Source organism: Suillus paluster (assembly GCF_016628075.1).
Source record: "Suillus paluster strain FC165 chromosome Unknown EDB91scaffold_6, whole genome shotgun sequence".
Lineage (NCBI taxonomy): Eukaryota > Fungi > Basidiomycota > Agaricomycetes > Boletales > Suillaceae > Suillus > Suillus paluster.
In genome coordinates, this window is record NW_024537566.1 from 652,271 (window position 1) to 671,010 (window position 18,740).

The 18,740-nt window shown below is 47.7% G+C and overlaps 1 protein-coding gene across 1 annotated transcript; it reads right to left on the minus strand.

The window, feature by feature from the left end:
* Positions 1–108: 108 nt before the first annotated feature.
* On the minus strand, positions 109–4,737 carry EDB91DRAFT_1107834 (glycosyltransferase family 20 protein). The gene is made up of 15 exons (XM_041317527.1): positions 4,462–4,737; positions 3,946–4,416; positions 3,755–3,899; positions 3,550–3,679; positions 3,329–3,418; positions 3,092–3,143; positions 2,764–2,964; positions 2,630–2,695; positions 2,310–2,533; positions 2,173–2,230; positions 2,035–2,124; positions 1,861–1,902; positions 1,071–1,565; positions 861–1,006; positions 109–801 (listed from the first exon to the last, which is right to left on the minus strand). Exons 1-15 carry the CDS (start codon positions 4,654–4,656, stop codon positions 438–440), a joined length of 2,769 nt encoding a protein of 922 aa, XP_041181818.1. The 5' UTR covers positions 4,657–4,737; the 3' UTR covers positions 109–437.
* Between the last annotated feature and the right edge of the window lie 14,003 nt (positions 4,738–18,740).

Sequence of the window (18,740 nt, forward strand, 5' to 3'; positions counted from 1 at the left end):
GGGCATTTGTGTCCAGTTGTGTCCCCACCCCACTAGCTGGATGTTATACTGCATCTACCTCAGCCTGCGCGGTCATATCATCTCGGACCTTGTCGGATCCCGGATTGCGAGCTATGTGAGTCATGTTTTGTAACGCGAACATGGGAGCATGGTCCGTAATTGAAACGACGACGATACTAAAACAAGTGTCTACCACAGAATAAACGCATATGCAAACCCAAGGGCTCGCACAATTCTCCTGTATACGAACAGCCGACCGTGTATTTAAACTCTACAATTGTAAACATTAGAATGATCGCAAACACAAAGACATTGATAGGTACAACATGACCGACGCACGATCTCTAAAGCAGCAGCATTACCACAGACTCACACTTAAAATTCACAAACCCGTCATTCAAAGATCCCCAACGCCATTCAAAAGCCCACCCCACCCCCTACGGACAATTCGCAAACATCCACAACACATCCGCCACACCCCCAGCATCTAATTTCCACTTCGCATCAGTCCCCTTCCCACTCGTCGAAACCGTCTCCGCATTATCCAATTCATTCAACCTCCTCAACAATTTCTCGTCTCCCCCAACAGCAAAAACGAACCCTGCTTCCCCTCCTACCCCCCCACCCATGTGCATGCCTGAGGGGAGGTCGGGTATGGATGTTGATGAGGAGCGAGGGGAGTAGGCTGGGCCGCCTGGGTGGAGGATTGCGCCTACAGCTGTGGAGCGGGAGATGTTGTTTGGGAGGACTAGGAAGGAGTTTGAGCCTGGGATTATGCGGAGTCCGTAGCGTTCGCCGAGGCTGGGGGTGAAGGAATTCGTTAGTTGTGATGAGAATTTGTCGGGCAGATAGGCACGTGCCTGTCAAAGATATGGTTCTGCGCTTCAGCAGCCTGACGTCTCGCCCACTGCCTATCCGAACAATCATCCGTCGGACCAGTCCAGAACCTCCATACAACAGACGCTTCGCGTTCTTCTACGAACGAACCCGGCGTCCTTTCCGTGAACTACCAAATCAAATCAGCCCATCACCCAAAAACACAAACACAAACAAAAACAAAACGGACGCACATAATTCAAAATCTCCACACAAAGCCCCTTCCAAGTCAAATTCAAATTCGCAACCATACTAATCCAAACTCCCCCCTTGCCCCCATTAACCGGAATCCTCACAAAACACCCATTCTCGGCCACGATCCCCACCCCCGGCACCTTCGCAGCAACCTTCTCAAGGCTCTTCACAGGTAACCCACTCAACAACCAAACCTCATTCCTCTTATTCCCACTAAACTTATTCAATATCTCAAGCGCTCCTTCAGGGGGAGTGAAAGGAGCAAGGAGTTCGGTACGGCTCATGTCGCGACGCCAGAGCGTGCCTTCGAAATCGAAGAGGAGGAGACGGCGAGGGGAGTGTTTGTAGCGGGGGAGGAGGAGGGTGGTGTTGAGGTAGGGGACGGAGGTGAGGTCTGTTTGGGTGGTGTGTTCGGTGTTGGCGTGGAGGCAGCGGGTGAGGAAGGAGGTTACGAAGGTTTGGGCTGTTTGGGTTACAACGTGGTTGTGGAGGTCCTGTTTGGGTTGGAATCGCGTGTTTTAAGGTGATGGGCGTGTGTTTAAGGTGCGCGAGGATGAGCGTTTAAGAAGGTGTGGGTTTGTGTTTGAGGTACGCGAGGATGAACGTTTAAGAAGATACGAGCGCATGTTTAATGATCGACGTGTTTGTGATGGGGGTGCGTTTAAAGTGATGGGCGCATATTTAATGATCACCGAGTATGAGTGGAGATGGGCGCGTATTCAATGGATAAAGAGCGTGTCAAAAGCATGATCAGCGCCCATCCAAAAAAAAACCAAAGAAGCAACTCACCTCCCACCTAGACAACGCCTCTTCATCACTCATAGTCAAAGCCTACCACCCACACCAAGTAATCAATCAGTATTCCATCCCATACCAAACCGAACACGCAACACAACAAAGGCAAGAAACACAACACAGCAAACACACGATACAACACAATAACAGCAAGAAACGCAAACGCACCTGATGAATAGCCTTGGCAGTCCCATGCGTATCATAAGGGTTCACAGCGATACATGATCGGAATCCGCTGTAGCTGTATGAGCCTGTGAACTGGGGCGTGTGTTAGTAAAGAGTGGAGGGGAGGGAGAGGGGACGAACTTCGCTCAAAATCAAAGGCCTATGTCTCCCATCTTGACATTCAACAAACTCGTGTGTCCTGCACAACCCAAAATCAGCGTCGGTCCAACCAACCCCACACCCCCAAACCCAAAACCCCCACCCAAACCCAAACTCACCTCAAAGCCATCCCCTCCCTCAAACTAGTCACCAAAAACGCATCCGCCACAGTCAACAGCGCCAAATACTGACTAAAAGTGACCTCTTGGGTGTGGAGGAAGACGACAGGTTGGTAGGTGAGCGTGCTGAAGAGGCTGTTGATGCGCGCTACGACGTCTGAGACGCCGCCTGCTGCTAGTTCGTTGCTTTCGGTTGTTTGGAGGGCTACTTGGAGAAGGAGGACCTGTTTTTTGGGGGGGTGAGTGTTGGTGGGGGTTGGAATGGGAAGGGCATGGGGGGCATGGGGATGGGATGGGGATGGGATGGGGAAGGGGCATACCTTTCCTTGATACTCTGGGTATTTCTTGAGGAAGAGTTCGAAAGCTTCGAGTTTATGACGAACGCCCTGCAAAGTTCACAAGCACAATCAACTCCCTCTCGATATCCCACCCACGCCCAAAAGCAAAAACGCACCTGAATCTCATCCAGCTTATCCCTCCCAACAACAATCATCATCCCCTTATACCTCTCCCTCAACAACCCCACCCAATAGCCAACATCGGGCTCGCGCCTGCGTTGACGGAGGGCGTTGACGTCTATGCCCATGGGGAAGACGCCGACGTCTACGAAGCGTCCGCGGCCTTCGCGGGCGCCACCTGGGATGCCGTATTCCACCTGTGGGGGGTGTTAGTTTTGGGTTGGTGAGGAGTGTGTGAGGGGAAGGAGGGAGGAAGACGTCATCCTTCTCAAAACAAGCTCCAAAGAAAGGACGCAAAACAGATGAAGCAAAACAAAAACTCACCTGTATCCCCTTGGGCAGCGCTTCGACGGCAAGAATCCGGGAGACGGTTTGTCTGTGTGCGTTTGCGTCAGTTCCATCGGTTTCGTAAGTTGAGAACGCGAGGAGGAAAGGAGAGGAGAGAATGAGATGGGGCGTAGTTGGTGTGCATAGATGAAACGGAAGGGAACGAAGGTAGGAATACAACCCAACCTATCTACCAAACCCAACCGAAACGAAACCGAAGACGAAGAAACCCACCTAAAATGCCGAGCATAACTAGCAGTCTGAAATCCTACAAGATCCGCGCCGAGCATCCCGCGCAGGAGGGGTTCGCGCACGCTGAGGCACCTGCAGAGTTCGGGTTAGTATTGTATTGAGTGGGGTTTAGAAGGTAGCGTGTGGCGGAGAGTGCTCGCATCCAGCACAAGCAGTATCCAAAGACTCAACACCCACCCCCAACAAACACGAAAGCAACCCACCTAAAGATCTCGCTACTCGGGAAAGCGACATGCATGAAGAACCCGATGGGAGCGCGTGCGAGAGCGGGTACGCGTGTGCTTTGGCGGAGGAGGAGGGGGAGGAGCATGAGGTGGTAGTCATTGATCCAGACTGTGGAATGGGCGTTGAGTGATGTCGAGCAAATAAGAGGAACATGTCAAACAAGCTCCGGAATGAAAGACGCACCGACATCACCCTCTTTCCACACACCCTCGATAGCCTCTGCAAATCGCTTGTTGACGGCGACGTACTGCTTGTAAGACGCACTCTCGAAGAAGAGTTTCGTTTTCGGCGCATCAGGGACTGCATAATGGAGACAAGGCCAGAGGACCTATGAAGTGTTAGTCTGGAAAACGCAAGGGAGGAAGGAGACGCACCTGATGACAAAACTCATCATAACAGCTCTCCAACTCTGCATCAGGAATCCAAACCGGCAAACTAGAATGCAAGTCCCTCATCTTTCGATCGACGGTGGCTTTGAGTTCTGGGGTAAAGGCGTCCGAGCTGCTACCGAGGGTCCCGACCCAGAGTTTGCTTGTCATACGATCCTTTACGCTCTCTACTGCGTTCTTGAGACCACCGTTGCAGTGGCTGTTTGGAGCAAAGTAGTAGGGATCGGAAGTTCCATTTGAATAGGAGCGGGTGAGCCTGGGTTTAGAGGATGATCTGCGTTGGATACGGGAAGCACGGGGTACGTCAGGGTTGAACTTTTCGAGGGACGCGTCGACGATTGAATTAAGAGGTGAGATGGAGCCCTTGCCTGTAGGGGTCGAAGCGAGAGATGCGAATTTAGAAAATGGATTAATGATTTCTGAGGGGGGTGTACTGATGGGAGTGATAGCACGAGACTATGATCATCAGAAAGAGTGTATAGGATGAAAAAGAAAGCTTACTTTTAAATCATCTACTATACTCTTGAGTGGTGTTGTCGCACTACCAATAGACCTTGATGATGCATGTTTAAATGCTGGTGGTCGACCACCTAAATCTTGTATATCTGGCGTTGGTGGATTACTTTCACCTAGAACTGCAGTAGTAGGCAAGAAAAGAGAAGCTATGATGACACGGTGATTTCTTAGTGAGCTCATGGTAGTCAATGATCAAGACTAATAGTCTACTCCAATCGATCTATCCTATTTTCTAAACGGCGTAATATACACTGCCAGCGAACGTGTAACAAACCGACTCTACCCGTCCTATTTGCCATTCGATGACGCTCTTCTATTTATGTTTCAAACGTGGAGTCACAGCTAATCTCATCTCATCCAAACGCCCATGCCAAAAACAGCACATCCAGTCCTGAAGGCCTGACCCATCGTGACCTTCTTCGATTGACCTGATCATAGAGCTATTTGACCAGAACAAATCACAATGTTGGTGAACCTTGCTCGTCAGTCTTGACTCTACATGTTGCCATTAGACTCGTTGGCGGAATACCCCTCTTTACAGATCATCACAGACCTCCATCAATGGACTCCATTACCCGCCTACCACGCGTTAAGGACCATATTTTGAGGTAGGAGATAGAGCGGTCCTCGGCAATCGCAGGTCCGTGCAGGGAGTCCAAGCTCCAAGCGGGGTCCAAAAACTGATTCAGTGCCAAACCAAAGACATTCTGTGGACTCCATCATCGCTCTTGCCTGCCTAATCGAACGCGCTCCTTCCACTCGCGAGTGCTTCAAAACCCATCATCTCGTGAGTTCACCGTTCGTGTTTTATTCTTCCACTGAGCTAATGACGAACGGGACAGATTAAGACGGAGCGGTTCCTCCGTGCAGCGTTCAGTCATGGGGAGGTAGCTGGGGAGATGAGGTTGCGCGTTGAATTGTCCCCAAGCCATGGATTGTTGTGTCAAAAAATCGATACTCCGTAGTCGAACCATGTACTTTTAAATTCGAGAGAATACGAATAAAATGGCCGAACCTCTCGCGTCACAATCATAATCAACCGGGCAAAATGATAATGGTAGGAGGACAATGAGGTTACATATGTCATGCATCCAAATCTATACCATGTTTTGAGACGTCCTCACGAGATGGCTCAGTGCAGACCAAGAGCCTGCCTGCTTCTGGGGAGGCCTAGCTATGATGATGAGCTGCTCTACGACAGCCCTATGCTGTTGACTAAACTACGCAAACCATGGCAAACTGCCTCTCCGCCCCCTCGCCGAAGGGTGCCCCACTCCAATGCAAAAATGTTCACGAGTCGAGTGACACGAGTGTCGTTCATCAATACTACAGAATACCCGGGGGTAGTTGTCAAATAGTATTGAAGAGTCTGGTCGAGGCAGCACGAAACTTTGCACATAAGTAAGCATACTTACTATCGACCAACTCCGCAAAAAACTGCACATCGTACGATCAACCACTGTACCAGTGCGAAAGCAGAAACATGACTCACTAAATTTTCAGCTCGTGGGCAGATGGTTACTGGCAGTGGTAAATTGGGTGGAATTCCTATTAGTAAAAGGTGCAAAGGGCGAGTCTAGGGGTTGAATAATGGATGCAAAGCGAACGACTCGTACTCACAGTCGACACACATTGAAGACCTTTGCAGCATTTTTTGCCGTTCGCTTCCCCACAAAAGGCAGTTTTAGTCTGGCATGCACTGACAGACATAGATGCCGTCAAAGCAGTAATGACAGCGAGGGGGAATGAGAAACGCATGGCTTGTGCTAGGTGATGTGAGATGGGGATCTCGAATAATAGCTCTGATACTGCCAGTAGGAAGACGGTTTGCATTTATGTCCTAGGTTTTTGATTTCGCCAAGTACTCGGCAGTTCTATCAGGATGGTCGAGCCCGGCAGAATTCAGGCAGAGAGTACAGGCAGAACCTGTCACAGGGCCGGTAAACAAACAATCTAGAAGATATGAACTGCAAACGCATGAACCTTTTTCACCTTGTAGGCAATGTCAAAAATACCGTTCATGTGTTAATGGTGGTTGAATGTGCATATGCGCAGAAGGCAAAGGTTAAATATGAGATCTAAGTTCTAACGCTTTCGTGGCATACCAGTCCAGGAAAGTCCTAGCGACGGAGAAGAGGTCACCGGACGTATAGGAAATGTGGGCCCTCCGTGGCAACTTTATGGAAAAATCCATCTGCCTCGGACTTATACAAAGAGGCACTCGACTCACGCTTTGTCAATGGATATGCCCTTAGAGCTAGAGAGTGCACCTTGTAGGCAATGCCAAAAATACTGTCCACGTGTCGATGTCGATTGAATGCGCATATGTGCAGAAGTCAAAGGTGGAATCTGAGACCTAGCGCTTTCGTGGTGTACTACTAGTTCAAGAAAGTCAAGGTCACCGAACGTTTTAAGAAGCATAGAAAGCAATATTATGGAAATTCCATCTGCCTCGGACCTATACACAGATGCCAAGAGGCACTACAGTTGCCATTTGTCAATGGACATACCCTTAGAGGGCATCAACATTTTCACGAACTACGACCACGGATGAATCTGACCATTTGGCACAGGGTCGAGCCACAGCAGATAATAAATAGAGATTGAAAAAAAAAACACCGTCGGCAGTGGGGGGGGGGGGAGCAGTGTCATCTTGAGCAATGAGGTAGTACACAAAAAAAATCCTCCAACAGCACCCCATATCAAAACACACCTAAATGCTTCGCACGGCTCGCAGTCTGGAGCCCCACAAGGTCGGCGCCGCACGGCAGATGTTCTCGCACACTGAGATATCTGTAAGAATCACGAATGCTCTGTGAAATCGTTATGAAATTGAACTAAAGGCGACTCGTAACTTACCTCAATCGAAACCCATCATCAGCAAAACCCTAAGTTAAGGTCCCCCCATATACAGCACTGTACATGGGGGGACTTCGCTACACATAGGGTTAGGGTTTTGCTGATGATCCAAAACACGCTGGTAAGCATGCGGCTGCCACGATAACAGAAGTGCAGCAGTAGAACACTACGAATCGGCCGATCATCGAGACCGGGTACTGAAGGATGAGATCGCTTGAGCTATGCTAGGTGTCGAACAGTGGGGCTTGTTGGAATCCGAGACCACCGAAGAGCAGGCACAGGATGACGAGTAGAAGGTCCGAGCGCAGAGGCACGGACCAGGAACGAAGGATGAGTGACGTTGGCCCCGAACCTAGTGATAATCTTTGTTTCATTCTAATATTCCAGATAAGAGAATAACCTACAGTATAAAGTTTAGTGTACTGTCACGAATTCCCAACACGAATCATTTTTCATTTCTCGGTTTTCCTTCGGCTACATCCCATACCCGAACCGGTCACGTAACACCACTACCCTTCACATTATCACAGCATCACCATGTCACCCCTTCACCCCTTCACATTTCACCAATCACATCTCCGATCAGATCCCCTATGCCCAGGGCTAGAACCATATGTCTTCCTATCACTTAATCTCCGTCTCTGACATCATTGCTTATATATCACGACGTCATACTACATCATGCACAGTATCGTACAATTCTTTCTCATTGGCTGATTATTTACAGACTCAGATATCTCCGACTCAATGTTATGTATATAGGTAGGGTAGTTAGCGTAGTTTCTCTTTAGACTTAACCTCTTTGTTCCTACCCAGTGTAGACTCAGACGTTTACCTCTCAATCTATCTGATTCTCTCATCCTTGACGAGTCCTAGTGGTTGTGTGATACCTTTTGCCATTAGGTGAAACATTGATCATAACATTAGGTTAAGTCTATCTTACCACTCCGACTCAAACTTTGTCTTGGACGCCTTGTCCTCGATAAACTTCACCCGTGCTATTCTGCTGAGAGTACTCTCGCGGATTACATTTTTCAAATCATCTTTCCCAGACGCGCACTATACCATTTTCTTTTACGTTAGTCTTTTGTAGAAGTAGACCAGGCCCTTGCCCTACGCGAGCCACCAGTCTATAAGGAGCAGTGACACTTAGGTCCTGTTTCCGCACACCTGCAGTTAGGTCCAAAACCCTACCGACTGCACACTACCTACTTTTCTTTCGTACTATAAAGAACGGCACTCGTGGGTCTTACAACCCTAGTTACATTACCTTAGGAGGTTGTGGGTATTAAGAAGACCCAAACTTCACCGCGTCACTCCCGAACTCCTCTCGAGTTCTACTTAGGTTGACGAACCGCTACACGCACTGTATTCGCACCTATAGTCATCATAGCTCCCCCTTGGAGATCCCGTCTCGTCAGAGACCGTGCCTTACAAATCCACGACAACGATACCTGTCGGGAAAACAACTGTCCCTTCCTTCATGTCCGAGCAAGAGTGGAGAACAATCCAATCCCCCGCCCCGCACCACGCACCAATTCAAGGATGGCAGACACAAGGAGCAGGGCCATTGGTATCTGCAGAAAGCTCCACACCGACCCCGTCGAGGCCAGGCTCTGTGGTAGCGGAAGGCATCTTAGGCCCAGAGGGGACTACCATCACCCACCAGAGCATTTCGGACGCAATATTCCACATAACCGCCCAAGAAAGAGAGCTCAACCAAAACCGGTACAACAAGATGAAAGACCATCTCACACTCTTAGCCGAGAACCTGAACAGGGTAGAGACAGAGAAGAACGAGCTAGCAGAGAGGCTGAGGGCAGCAGAGCAAACAATCACGGCTTTGCAAGCCTTTCGTACGACAACGCCAACAACACAGGCATTTACCTCTGGAGTTTCGAGCTCTGATCTCAAGATGGCCAAACCTACAGAGTTCATGGGAGACAAGAACTCCATCGACATTGACACATTCCTCTCTCAACTCGACCTCTACCTCACCTCCTATCCCACCGCCTCTGAGCTCCAGAAGAGTTCCTGTCTTATTTCTTTCTGCAAGGGCTCTGCAGCGAAATGGGGAGAAAGCGTATCCAAGACTTCCTTAAGTGGACGACTCGGGTCGTATGACCAGTTGAAGAACGACATGCAAGCCATGTGGGGCGTCATCAACAAGGAAGAGAAGATTGCTAGGGAGATAGATCATCTCCAGCAAGGAAACCGCAGCATCGTGGAATTCGTCTCTCTCTTCAGACAGAAGATCGCCCACTGTCGCTTCTCAGACTACGAACTCATACACAAATTCTGTCTCGCATTATCCCAATGGATCAGGGATCAGTTGGCTCATGTAAACCCTAGGGACAAGAGCACCCTAGAAGGAATGATTTCGCATGCTCTTATCATCGGAACGAACTTTGAGGAACTGGACGATGAGAAAAAGAAGACCTGGCAACCACCACGTCGCCCATGGGTTGAAAGAGGCCCTCTCAAACCAGTTTCTCAAGGTGGAGATGCAATGGATGTAGACGCATCAAAGACACGAGGTGGACCCCAACCTCAAGGCAAATCGGGAGACACTTTCAAGTGTTATCGTTGTGGAAAACCCGGGCACATGGCTCGTAATTGCACTGGACAGCCGATGGATACCAAAGGCAAAGGACCTGCTATCAAAGCGGTCAAGGAAGAAGAAGAGAAACCAGCGGCAAAGCCCATCACGCTGGAAGATATCCAACGCATCGTGAACGAGAGGATTTTCCTGACCTCTTCAGATGAAGCCCTGAAGAAACGGGGTTTTTAGATAGGTCGAAGTTGACTGCGAACTTAGACCAGAACAATCGTTTTTCTATCCTTAGTGACTCGGCAATCATGTTTATGGAAGTGTCAGAAGTTTGTTCTGGAAATAAACGAGATCATTTTTACTTGCCAATCACGTTGAAAGGAAAAAACAAAAAAGCAGAATTGGAAGCTCTAGTAGACTGCGGAGCAACGAACTTATTTCTAAGCCAGAAGTTCGTAGACAAGAACGAAGTCAAAACCAAGCAGTTACTGCGAGCACTGCCCGTTTGGAATATCGATGGAACTAAAAACTCTGCCGGACCAATCAAAAGCTACGCAGATTTGACCCTCACGATAGGAGATCATGAGGAAGAAGTAGCCTTTCTAATCACAGATCTAGGAACCGATGATGTTATCATTGGAGTAGATTGGCTACAATATCATAATCCAAACATAGATTGGAATGCGGGAAAAATGACGTTGAACCGCTGCCCAGTCAAATGCAAGGATGCCAAGGTCAAGAAGAAAAGGACCAAGGCAAAAAAGCAGAAGGACACATTATCTGCTTTATTACCCATGGAAGAAGATGACGATGAAGTCACCATGGAAACTTCGATTCCTGCAGCCAAAGTACAGCTTCCAGATTCGAGTGCTCCTAAGAAAGTAGAAATAGAGGAGATTGAAGATGAAGATTCACCATGAAACATGTGGATCAAGTACAAAAGCTCAGTCGCTTCGGAGTTAGCTCAACAAGAGGAAAAGAAGAAGGAAAAGAAGTCCAGTAGAAGAGATGGTCCCAGGAATGGCTCCATGATTATCTCAAGGTCTTCTCTGAAGAAGAATCTACTAGATTCCCTGAACCTAAGAAGTGGGATCACAAGGTAGACTTCAAGGATCCTAATGACCTTCCTCCGAATTCGAAAGCATATCCCCTTTTGCCCGCAGAACACGATGCATGTGAGAAGTGGCTCAAACAAGAATATGAATTAGGAAGACTGCGAGATTCAGAATCTCCAGTAGCAGCTCCTTTCTTCTTTGTTGCCAAAAAAGACGGAAAACTTAGACCCGTCATGGACTATCGGAGGTTGAATGAGAAAACCGTCCGAAATGCATACCCTCTTCCCCGATCGCAAGATCTCATCGATTCTCTTACCGGTGCAAGCCTCTTTTCGAAAATGGACGTTTCGATGGGGATACAATAATATTAGAATGCGAAAAGGAGATGAATGGAAGGCAGCCTTCAAAACTCCTTTCGGACACCATGAACCAGTAGTTATGTATTTCGGAATGACGAACTCTCCTGCCACTTTCCAAACCATGATGGACCAGATTTTCCAAGATCTCAAAGAAGGAAAAGTCGTTGTAGTCTATATCGACGACATCCTGGTCTTCACCAATGGAACTATAGAGGAACATCGGAAGGTGGTACGCGAAGTATTGAAAAGACTTCAGGACAATGATCTTTATCTCAAACCCGAGAAGTGTTCCTTTGAGAAGAAAGAAGTAGAATTCCTCGGTTTGATCGTTAAAGATGGACACGTCTCTATGGATCCAGTTAAGGTTAAAGGAGTACAAGAATGGCCCACTCCTACCTGTGTCAAGGACATCCAACGATTCATGGGGATTCGCGAACTTTTATCGTCGTTTTATTCTCGGATTCTCGAACATTGCCAAACCCATGAATGACCTCATCAGGAAGGATGTACCATGGGAATGGACGGACAAACAGGAAAGGGCTTTCCAAACCCTTAAAGACAATTTCACATCCGCACCAGTATTAGCAATGCCAGATGCCACAAAAAAGAAAAGAATCGAAACAGATGCATCTGACTATGCTACGGGTGGCGTATTGTCTCAAAAGGAAGACGATGGACTATGGCACCCTGTTGCCTTTTTCAGTAAATCTATGCAAGACGCAGAGCGAAACTATGATATTCACGACAAGGAACTATTAGCTATTATTCGCGCTCTGGAAGAGTGGAGGCATTATGTGCAAGGTGCACCAGAACCGGTAGAGATATGGACGGACCACAAAAACCTTGAATACTTCATGACAAGTCAGAAGTTAACTCGCAGACAAGCGAGGTGGTCTTTGTTCCTTGCAGAGTATGAATTCACACTGCATCCATAAACCGGGGAAGGTCAACGACACTGCCGACGCTCTGTCCAGGAGGCCAGACCACAGAGGGGGGGTAGAAAACGACAATTCGGATCGCGTGCTTTTGAAACCCGAGTTTTTCCAAATCAAAGCCGCAAAAAGAGGTCAAGTTCTGATACAAGGAGAGCAACATGTTGCTTAAACAAATCAGAAACTGCACAGATCTAGATCCAGAAGTCCGAAAATGCTATCGAAACCCTTAAGAAGGCCCCAGTACAACTGCGAAAAGGACTAGAAGAGTGGAATACAGAAGATGGACTCATTCTTTTCAGAGGATTGGTTTACGTACCCAATAACAAAGACATTCGCCGCTCGGTGCTAGAAATCTTTCACGATTCACCCGCAGCAGGACATATGGGACGTGCTAAAACTCTCGAACTCGTTTCTCGTAACTATTGGTGGCCGCAGATGCAGAAGTGGGTCAATGACTACGTAGATGGATGCAACAGATGCAAACAAACGAAGGTGTTACCATCTAAACCCCATGGTCCCTTGAAGCCTAATGAAATTCCCGAAGGTCCATGGCAAACAATTAGCTGTGACCTGATTACCGATCTCCCTAAATCAGAAGGCAAAGACAGTATCCTCATAGTAGTCGATCGCTTCACCAAGCAAAGCCCATCTCGCACCAACCACCAAGGACGTTACTTCGAAAGGGAATTGCGGACTTGTTTCTTAAATACGTATGGAAGTTGCACGGAACACCGAAAGAAGGTGATTTCCGATCGTGGAACACAATTCGTATCCAAATTCATGCAAGAAGTCTCAAAAAGACTAGGGACCAAATGGTTTATGTCGACTGCATATCACCCACAGACAGACGGACAGACAGAACGAGTAAACCAAGAAGTGGAACAATACCTTCGAGCGTTTACGTCTTACCGTCAGAATGATTGGGCATCATGGCTTCCCATTGCAGAATTCACGCATAACAACTCCATTACTGTAAATGGACACTCCCCTTTCAAATGCCTCTACGGCTATAATCCCGAATTCATCATCTCCCCTAATTCCTCCAACACCAGTTCCATTAGCCGATCAAAGAGTAGCAGAAATGAAGGAGGCACAAGATGAAGCGAAGGCAATGCTAGAAATCGCCAATGATCGGATGAAACGCTTCTATGATCGAGGAGTAAAAGACGCACCAATTTTCGAAGTAGGACAAAAGGTTTGGCTAGACGCCTAGAAACATCAGGCAACGACGACCGAGTCAGAAGTTGTTGGATCGCCAGCCTTGGTCCATTCGAAATACTCGAACGAGTAGGCGAATTGAACTACAAGTTGAAATTACCGGAATCCTATCAAATCCACCCGGTTTTCCATGTAGAACTACTCACCGCTCATAAAACCTCGTCATTAACAACTCGCACTGCACCAGAACGTCCACCCCCTGAAATCAGTGGAAGGAATGCAAGAATACGAATTAGAAGCAGTAATAGCCAGCAGAGTACGGCGAAACCGGTTGCAATTCTTATCAAAGTGGAAAGGATATCCATTAGAAGAAGCAACATGGGAAAACGAAGAAAACCTAAAAAACTCTCCAAGATTAGTCAGCGAGTTTTACGCGGCAAATCCCGATGCACCCAAATCGCGTCGAATTGCAAGCGCAATCATTCCAGTCTTACAAACTCCTGGTTTCTTGGAATGGAGACAAAAAAATATTCGACCATCCTATGTTCGCGAGGACGCTCACCTTAAAGAGGGGGTAATGTCACGAATCATTTTTCATTTCTCAGTTTTCCTTTGGCTACATCCCATACCCGAACCGGTCACGTAACACCACTACCCTTCACATTATCACAGCATCACCATGTCACCCCTTCACCCCTTCACATTTCACCAATCACATCTCCGATCGGATCCCCTACGCCCAGGGCTAGAACCATATGTCTTCCCATCACTTAATCTCCGTCTCTGACATCATTGCTTATATATCACGACGTCATACTACGTCATGCACAGTATCGTACAATTCTTTCTCATTGCCTGATTATTTACAGACTCAGATATCTCCGACTCAATGTTATGTATATAGGTAGGGTAGTTAGCGTAGTTTCTCTTTAGACTTAACCTCTTTGTTCCTACCCAGTGTAGACTCAGACGTTTACCTCTCAATCTATCTGATTCTCTCATCCTTGACGAGTCCTAGTGGTTGTGTGATACCTTTTGCCATTAGGTGAAATGTTGATCATAACATGTACCCGCAGACGAGCGTCTCAGTTCTATTCCAGAGACTGAGACGTGAGTTTCTATACCTTACAGTTATGTTAACCAAAGCTAACGAAACGTAGTAGTCTTACTTATTTAGGTACACATTTCGTCAATGCAGAGTTCTATTCCAGAGACTGAGACTAGTCTTACTTATTTAGGTACACATTTTGTCAATGCAGAGTTCTATTCCAGAGACTGAGACTAGTCTTACTTATTTAGCCCTACCTCGCTCTACCTCTGATCCCCAGAGGGCTTTTGATGCATTGATTATCATGACTGCAGCGCCATTAAAGGCTGTCATTTGGGCTGTTAGGACTTTCATGAAGCACATCGATGTTGGGCCTTCCATATCTCGATCCTTCTGGACGGATGGAGGAACTCCGGTGCCAAGTACAACAGCACTACATAGGATTCAGGCCGGTCAGTAAACTTACATGCAACACCATGTCACTCACCCCTCTTAATCTGATTTCTCACTCTGTGGACCCCATGGTCTATTATCGCTGAGGTGGTCGGTGATGAGTTGTGCGACTTGCCCCTCTCAACCTCCCCTGATGACATGTTGTTTTCTCCCTGAGATATTATGGGTGGTTGGTGGTGTAGCAGGCCCCCACCCTGAGTTGATCTCGCGTCAACCAGTAGAGAGCTTGTGGACGGTGATACCTCACTCCCTTCGTCAGACTACGCTCCAATGCCTCTTGTCTCTGGAGTGGCCGATGATGATCCATTTCAGTGAGACACACTAACTCACCCCTCTCAACTTCCTCTGGCATAGACACCACAGAACATGGTACCTCGTTGGTCGGCGCATCTGGCTGCTGCCCCGGATCTTCATTGGCTCTTCTCTCTGGGGTGGCCGATTGAGATGCACTGTGTGACTCACCTCCCATCCATAGAGCATCCCCTGGTAAGTATGCCGCCCTGGTAGAAGGGAACTGAAAAAATGATGCATCTTTTGAGGTCTAATGGAACCTCAGATGATGCAAATCCACACCAAGGAGGAGACATGCCACGTAATGAACAACCAAGGGTAGGAGAAGGGGAGGGAGAAAGGTCGATGAGACACCCAACGAAATCACTGGCCCATCTATGGAAGGAAGCCTTGAGTCAGCCACACACTAATCTGAGCTCTGGCAAGTGCCCATCTGGCATGACTCAACATGCCGAAAACAGTGAACAGGCGGCAGATGCCCATCAACCCGCTCCTCCTTGTCAAGCTGAACATGGAGCAGCGAGCGCAGTCGTATACCTCAATCGCGTATTCTGCTGTGCATTTGCCAATGATCTTGAGGAGCACTGTGAGGGATTCACAAACAGTACTTTCTTGCCTCATCGCTCTACCCACTTCTTGTCTGACTGGTTCAGCTCCCAAAGTTTCAGTCACTCAATGCTGTTCAGTATTCACGTTGTGGTCGTAGATATCAGCAGACATTGGGTAGCTTGGACCGGGGGTTCTGTATGGGGCACACAAAAAGTTGGATGACCCACCATCCTGGTTTGTGGTATGAAGTGGCATCCCAATGACTTGCTATCCTGCAGAAGCAAGAGAGCATTTTGCATTGGTTAAGACAGCATGAGAGCTACACTGAAAGAGATGCTATTACTTGGGATGCAGTGTGCACCCATCATTTGTTTTGCTCCTGGTCATGTTTGGGTCATGTTTGGGTCATGTTCTTTGAACATTTGTGTCATGTTCTTTGAACATTTGTGTCACACTTTCGCTGACGCATCACATATGTCACATGTGCTACATAGTGTGACCTGTGACATGTCTGTCCAGATTCCGGAATAGCAGATTTGAGCACCAAAAAATAACAGATTTGCAGCACATCATAACCATGTTGGATTCAGGGACGAATGAGCAAGAGATAGTAAAGTGAGACAGTACAAGCGCAACCCGAGAATGCGAAGTACAACACATTGACGTCGGCCGAGGATACTAATATTGAACTGTCTATTCCTAAGCTACGGTATATTTATTTATTGCTAAGCTACTTACTATAAACCTACGAGTTTTTGTTAGAACATCTCAGGCCTATACTTGAGACTGAGATGTGAGTACCTAGTTTTCCTGTCTACATAAATCAAGCTAACATACCCATAGATTATATTCTTATCAGGTACTATACTAGTTACATCAAGTCCTATACTCGAGACTGAGATGTTATATTCTTATCAGCTCCTCCTGTTTGCGTTTGCTCGGCTCAAATAACTACAGGTTATGAGCCCTGACTCGACTATGGATACCACGCTCCCCAGTAACACCTCTGCCCACTTCAACGTCCCCAAGTTAGCTGAAGATGGTTCAAATTGGATAACCTACAAGGAAAGAACATTGACAGCCATAGGTGCCCAAGGTTTAATGCGTTATACCAACAGTCAAGCAACAAAACTGATTCCATTTAAAGTTGACCCGACAACAAAGAGCATTATGAAGCCTGATGGCTCGATGCCTACACCTACAGAGATCGAGGAGTTAGACAAAAGGATTGATGAGTTCTTCCAAAAGGACTCACTCATTAAGCAACACATATTCAGCACCATTACTGATCGCATGCTCCTCCGCGTTCAAAAACTCGAGGACGCCTCGAAGATCTGGGCTGAAATATGTGATATTCATGAGGGTAAAACCGAACTCATTCAAATTGACCTGCATCATCAATTGCAAAAAACAAGGTGTGAAGAGAGCAGTGACATAAAGGCTCACTTTAGTGAGATGCTTCGGCTCCGCGAATCATTGGCAGGCATGGGCGCCGCCATTGAAGATAGAGACTTCTATGTGATCCTACTAGGATCCCTCCCAGAATCCTATTGACCCCTACTTTCCTCCATAAACACAACTGTGAAGGTTACCCAAATGCCTCTCAGCCCGTCCGAACTCATTAATGTTGTATCCGAAGAGTACGAGCATAGGCTCCTCATGGATCGATGTGGTTCAAAGAAGGGCAACAGCTCAGCTCTAATGGCCAAAGGAGGTCCAGGAAAGGGCCACAAGGCTGGCAGATTGCCCCAAGGCAATCCAGATGTGACCTGTTTCAACTGTGATAGAAAGGGGCACTATAAGAGTGACTGTTGGAGGCCAGGAGGAGGAAAGGAAGGCCAAGGGCCGAATCAGCATCAGAAGAAGGGTCCGTGCTCACCAAAGGAAGGCGCGAATGCTGCAGCATCCACCCCAGAGACCAAAATGAACTATGCCTTTGCATCGTCAGACCTTGCTGGTATAGCTGGGCAGATGAACATACCAGTAGAACAATGCAGCGCCATTATAGATTCAGGCGCTACCTCCCATTTCTGTCCCAACCATTTGAAGTTTCTCAACTTCGTCCCCATAGAGCCTCAAGATGTGCATACAGCTGACAGATCAGCTGTTAGTGCAATCAGAAAAGGTGATGTCCAGTTGGACTTACCAAATGGAAAAGGCCGGACATCTGTTACTCTTCATAACGCGCTATACGCACCCAAGATGGCCTTCATGTTAATATCCACCTGTTGTATAACAGCGGGTGGTCTCACCGTTCTTTTTGAAGACAAGGTCTGTAAGATCATGTCCCGAGGACCTGACCTCACTGTGATAGCCACCATTCCCCAAGTTGAAGGGCTATACAGCGTCGCCGCACGTTCTAAGCACTATGCCAATCTCGCTACAGTCAAACTCACCATTCACGACCTGCACAAGACCCTTGGTCATATCTCACAGGTGGCTGTAAAGCACGCCATTGACAAGGGACTAGTCTGCGGCCTCGCCCTTGATGCCTCCTCAAAGGACGAGTTCTGTGATGCCTGTGTAAAGGCGAAGTCAGCGCATCGCTTGTTTCCAAAGGAACCCAAGAGATGAGCAGAGACTTATGGTGAAGTTATCCATAGCGACCTCTGAGGACCAGTGCAGACGGTCAGTCTGGCCAGGTCAAGCTACTATATGAGCTTTACCGATGACTACTCAAGGGAGACAGCCATAATATTCTTGAAGCAGAAGAGCGAAGCCCTAGACGTGTTTCGTCAGTATGAAACCAAGCTCACCACGCAGCATGATGGTCAGTGAATCAAGACACTTTGGTCTGATAGGGGCGGCGAGTACTTGAGTGCAGAATTCGATACGCACCTCAAGGATCACGGCATAACTCGCGAGCTGACTGTGCATGATTCTCCCCAACAGAATGGAGTGGTGGAGAGGCTCAATCGCACTCTGGTCGAACATGCCTGCATGATGTTGATAGTGCAGGACCTACCCAAGTTTCTGTGGGCAGAAGCAATTAACTATGCAGTATGG

Excerpts from the sequence above, each read along its gene's own strand:
- EDB91DRAFT_1107834 (XM_041317527.1), bottom strand. The coding sequence starts at position 4,656 with ATGAGCTCACTAAGAAATCACCGTGTCATCATAGCTTCTCTTTTCTTG. Across the intron at positions 2,965-3,091 it reads CGCTGCCCAAGGGGATACAG|GTGGAATACGGCATCCCAGG; the intron begins GTGAGTTTTTGT and ends CACCCCCCACAG. Across the intron at positions 1,903-2,034 it reads CTGCCAAGGCTATTCATCAG|GCTTTGACTATGAGTGATGA; the intron begins GTGCGTTTGCGT and ends TGTGGGTGGTAG.